General features: G+C 42.4%; 1 protein-coding gene across 3 annotated transcripts; it reads left to right on the top strand.

Annotated features, from left to right (window-relative positions):
- Window positions 1-1,364: 1,364 nt before the first annotated feature.
- LOC109777654 (uncharacterized) lies at window positions 1,365-4,586 on the top strand. 3 transcript variants are annotated; one of them, XR_012188318.1, is made up of 4 exons: window positions 1,371-1,669; window positions 1,938-2,126; window positions 2,624-4,278; window positions 4,372-4,586. XR_012188318.1 is itself a non-coding variant. In XM_020336246.3 (3 exons), the coding sequence occupies exons 1-3, from the start codon at window positions 1,536-1,538 to the stop codon at window positions 2,994-2,996; spliced, it is 696 nt and encodes a 231-aa protein (XP_020191835.1). In that variant the 5' UTR covers window positions 1,371-1,535; the 3' UTR covers window positions 2,997-4,586. The 3 variants fall into 3 exon arrangements, 1 of the variants encoding a protein (XP_020191835.1); XR_012188319.1 differs by having other exon boundaries at window positions 1,365-1,669; window positions 1,768-2,126; window positions 2,624-4,586; XM_020336246.3 differs by having other exon boundaries at window positions 2,624-4,586.
- Window positions 4,587-4,833: the final 247 nt, after the last annotated feature.

The following is a 4,833-nucleotide window of genomic DNA, read 5'->3' as shown; positions in this document are numbered from 1 at the left end:
TCCGTAGCATGCACGTATGGTGAACCGTTATGTGATAAAGTCGGAGCATAATTTATTTATTAATTGTCCTCCTTATCAGTGGCAGTCGGGGACGAGCAATGGTCTTTTCCTATCAATCTATCCCCCTAGGAGCATGCGCGTAGTACTTCGTTTCGATAACTAATAGATTTTTGCAATAAGTATGTGAGTTCTTTATGACTAATGTTGAGTCCATGGATTATACGCACTCTCACCTTTCCGCCATTGCTAGCCACTCTAGTACCGTGCAACTTTCGCCGGTACCATAAACCCACCACAAATATTCTTCCTCAAAACAGCCACCATACCTACCTATCATGGCATTTCCATAGCCATCCCGAGATATATTGCCATGCAACTTTCCACCGTTCCGTTTATTATGACATGCTCCATCATTGTCATATTGCTTTGCATGATCATGTAGTTGACATTGTATTTGTGGCAAAGCCACCGTTCATAATTCTTTCATACATTTCAGTCATGAGTCATTGCACATCCCGGTACACCGTTGGAGGCATTCACATAGAGTCATATTTTGTTCTAAGTATTGAGTTGTAATTCTTGAGTTGTAAGTAAATAAAAGTGTGATGATCATCATTATTAGAGTATTGTCCCAGTGAGGAAAGGATAATGGAGACTATGATTCCTCCACAAGTCGAGATGAGACTCCGGACAATAAAAAAAATAAGGCCATAAAAGAGAAAATGCCAAAAAAAAATAAAAAATGAGAGAAAAAGAGAGAAGGGACAATGCTAATCCTTTTACCACATTTGTGCTTCAAAGTAGCACCATGATCTTCATGATAGAGAGTCTCATATGTTGTCACTTTCATATACTAGTGGGAATTTTATGTTATAGAATTTGGCTTGTATATTTCAATGATGGGCTTCCTCAAAATTGCCCTAGGTCTTCGTGAGCAAGCAAGTTGGATGCACATCCACTTAGTTTTTTTTTGTTGAGCTTTCATACATTTATAGCTCGAGTGCATCCGTTGCATGACAATCCCTACTTACTCACATTTAGATATATTATAACTGAGCACCCTCCCAGCCCTCTCAGGCCATTAGCATTCCTAACCGTCCGATCATCAGTTTCAGTCATTTTCGGTCGTGCGATTAGCTCGGAATCTCGCGCTTGGTCGCTTCGATCGCTACCACCGAGCGCTAGCCTATTGGGCCGCTACTCCCGTGACAATTTCGGAAGGCTGACATGGTCCGATGCTCAGTTTCTCGCTAACTGGGCCGCTGTCCTAAGGGGCTGCTACTCCGGTAGAAAAAACGGTGGCCTCTGGTAATCGGGCCTGTTTACACTCGAAGCCCATTGCCCACGAAGCCTGCAAGCACGCCCCTCTCGTTTCGTCTCTCTTTCCCCGACCTCCCCTCGCCGCCGCCGCCACTATCAACGCCAACCTCCAGCGATGGCGTTCCTCTCTCACCCGAGCGACGAAAGGCACCCCCGCTGGTAGGTACACATCAGACACGCACGAGGGGCCGGCCGACCGTAAGAACAAGAAGGCGATGGTGGACGAGTCGCCGCCGCCGACGCACGTCCCAAACCAGTGGGTCGCCTTCTGCACCGACCACTCCTGGTCGCAGCGCGTGCACGGCGTTCTCCTACATCTCAATGACACGGGCATCGCGGCCTTGCTGAGGTAGTTGAATTGGTGCACTCCCCTCATCTCTGTTTTTTCCTCTTCCCCCATCCTCTTCTCTTCCTCATTGCTCCTCCTCCTCCAATCTCTCCCATCAGGAAGGTTGGAGGCGGCGCACATGGCTAGGTAGCTCATGAGGGTCCGATGGGGTGAGCAGCGAGGGCGGCTAGGAGGAGAGCTCGAGACAAGCAACATTGGAGGAATCATGGCGATTATCTCCATGGTGCAGGGACTCCTAATCATCCCTCCCCTGTTCTTCTTGCTTCAGGGACTACCATTGGGCAGCCTCTTCTTCTCCATGGTGCTCCAGCAACTGCACAAAGAGGTCAGTTATCTCGATTGGTGCCACACAACTCAGGCCGGAGATGATGGAAGGATCTGCACAAGAGGACGTATCTCTGGACAACCACCAAGTGTTCTCCGTGCTATGCTACTGCATGAATCGCCTCCTGGCCAGGTAACAGTTACACTGTAAATCTGAAATGCATAAGGAGCACTAAGCATAAGACATTAGGGATGATTAGGGTTGGTTTGTTCCGTGTTAAGAAAGTAAGGTTTGTCTTTTGGTTTGGCATATGCTTCTCAGGTGGTTTTATCTGCCCAAACAGGGCGCTTATATTGTTAATTGAGATCACTCCTCCAAGAAGACAAGAAACTAAATTTATGTGTCAAAAATCAAATGCTAGCTCTTGAGTTATTCTCTACCAGCCTGCATATCCACTCCTTTGTAGTATGTTCTAATGCACCATGGTTATCACTTAGTTGAACTTGCTATTTTAGTGATATAATTTTTTCAAATATAACTTTGTTTATCAAGCTGACCAAATTTCTCTTATTTATTGCACTTCTTCTCTTTTTTCTAAAGAACATAACTAATATAATTTGATTGCCCGTTCTTCAAGTTTTGAGCATAATTGGGTTCTGACTGTGAGAGTATCATTTACAATTTAAAAGGAGGTACCACACACAACTAGAAATATACAGCGAATTCGCTCAGTCTGTGTCACACGACATCCATCCCATCGGTCACGATAGACACAAGACTACCCCGCAGATGGATGTTGCAGCCAGTGGCCATGACGAGGCTTATGCCTGCGCGGAGGTGCAGTACCGGATGCTGAGAGAAAATGTTACCCACCCGGCTACGAGGATAACTGGGAGGAGGAAGAACCGAGCCACATGGGTAACTCGAAGGGAAAAAAATCAGTGGCGCAACCGTCCATTTTCTCATGCCTCCCCTTCTACAGATACACAACCACTGCCCTTGCTGCTTCTCAACTCCACCTTTGTCCTTGGCACCATCGGATTCATGGAGCAACAAACATGATGCTTAGAATGCTTGGGAGATTCATGGAGCAACAAACATGACATGATCAAATCAAACCATTTAATTCGAGACAAGGATTGCTGAGTACAAAGGATTGTAATTTTGGCCTTCTGTACTATTGATGTGCGTATTTTATCAATTTTCAGTGTTTAAATTTGTTATGTTGTGCTATCTGGTGGAATCTAGAATGTGAGCAGTTGGGCACTGATAATAGGAACAGGAATGGTTTTGCCGATGAAGCATTTTTATATTTGTTTTGATACCATGTAATGTAAGCGCAGTTTCAGATTGAAGAATGTTATTCTAAGAGGCTATATGGTCTAATGATATGTCCAATAACTTCATACCGTGTGCTTAGGGTGTGAGTAAGAAGCATAACTGTCTACATATAGGCAAATCTTTCTACAACTTGGTAATAAAATAGTGGTGCGTCAAATTATTATTTCATTTGTCTTTTTTCTCTTGCATTATAATGTGGAATAAAGATACTTAGGTTCTCTCTATATCTTTTTTCTTACATTATGATTTCAAATGAACATTCCCTTGGTTCTTAAGATCATTAGATGAATGGTTCTTTACACTGTATGTGCCTTTTATTCCTAGAATCATCTTTCCCTTGCATAGTATTTCAGAACAAAGAGTGTTTACAATTTCTTGGTACTCTTTCGAAATGGATCATCCTGTCATTTATAATTTTCTTATTCCGGGTCATGAGAGTAGGGCATTGCTGCAACCTATTGACGTGTACAAATTATATCATAAGATACCCTTATGATGCATCTTTAGTTCAGTACTTTCATCACTGTCTTTCTTGTTCATCAGATTGAACGAGGATGCTACAGATTTAAGTGTTGCTGATTGATATATATCCACTGAGCCAACTAAAACTGTGATTGATTCCATAGCTGCTGCCATGTCAAGAACAATTTATACTCATCTTTGTATAGTTTAGTTTCTAATGTACACAACCAAGTTCGGCTTCAATTTTCAGGCTGCTTACAAAATGGTATTTGCATTGTCTTGGCCTCTTATCTATACTAATTCTTCATTTTTACTGATTAGAGCTATTATCTATACGCTTCTATTGTCCTCTTCTGCATCACTAACACCGCAGTTTGGTCAAGGATGCACACAAATCCCTCTTTATCTAACTTCAGAACCAGCTGAACATCCTCAGTATAGGCATAGCACCTCTCTACTCCAAACTCAACTTGAATACATCCTTTTCCACCACCCACATGAACCGCCGACTTCTTTTGCACATAACGACGACTCTGTTCAGGTTTGTACTATTTTCCACATTTAAATTTACATTATATAGCTTGTTATATAGATTTCTGCTACGAGTCTAACTCTCTTGTCATGATCCCAACAGAGCAATCACTTCAGTAATTTTGTTCAGAGTTGCATAATGCACACGCCGACTGCTTCGTGTAGTTTATATTGCTGATGGTGTGCCTTTTCCTTTTTGAGCTCTGTATGCCATTCCCGACAAGTATAGAAGATAATAGTCATGTAAAATGATCAGTATTTCATTTGCACAAAATGTTTCAGAAGTTAGAGTATCTCAGTAAAAATAAGAATTTAACTCTTTCATCTTTCTATATATTTAGTAACTTTCTATCATTCTATTGGAAAAATGGACGGGCGCAGCAACGCGCGCCCTCAATGATCTAGTTGACATATATTGATGGGCATCTCCATAGCCCGTTGATATGCCTAGTTGATGTGATACTATCTTCTCCTTTTTGTCTTCTCCACAACCACCATTCTATTCCACCTATAGTGCTATGTCCATGGCTCACGCTCATGTATTGTGTGAAAGTTTAAAAAGTTT

Source organism: Aegilops tauschii, chromosome 7 (genome assembly GCF_002575655.3).
Source record: "Aegilops tauschii subsp. strangulata cultivar AL8/78 chromosome 7, Aet v6.0, whole genome shotgun sequence".
NCBI lineage: Eukaryota > Viridiplantae > Streptophyta > Magnoliopsida > Poales > Poaceae > Aegilops > Aegilops tauschii.
The sequence above is the reverse complement of the archived record's forward strand: the minus strand, read 5'-3'. Positions and strand labels throughout refer to the sequence as shown.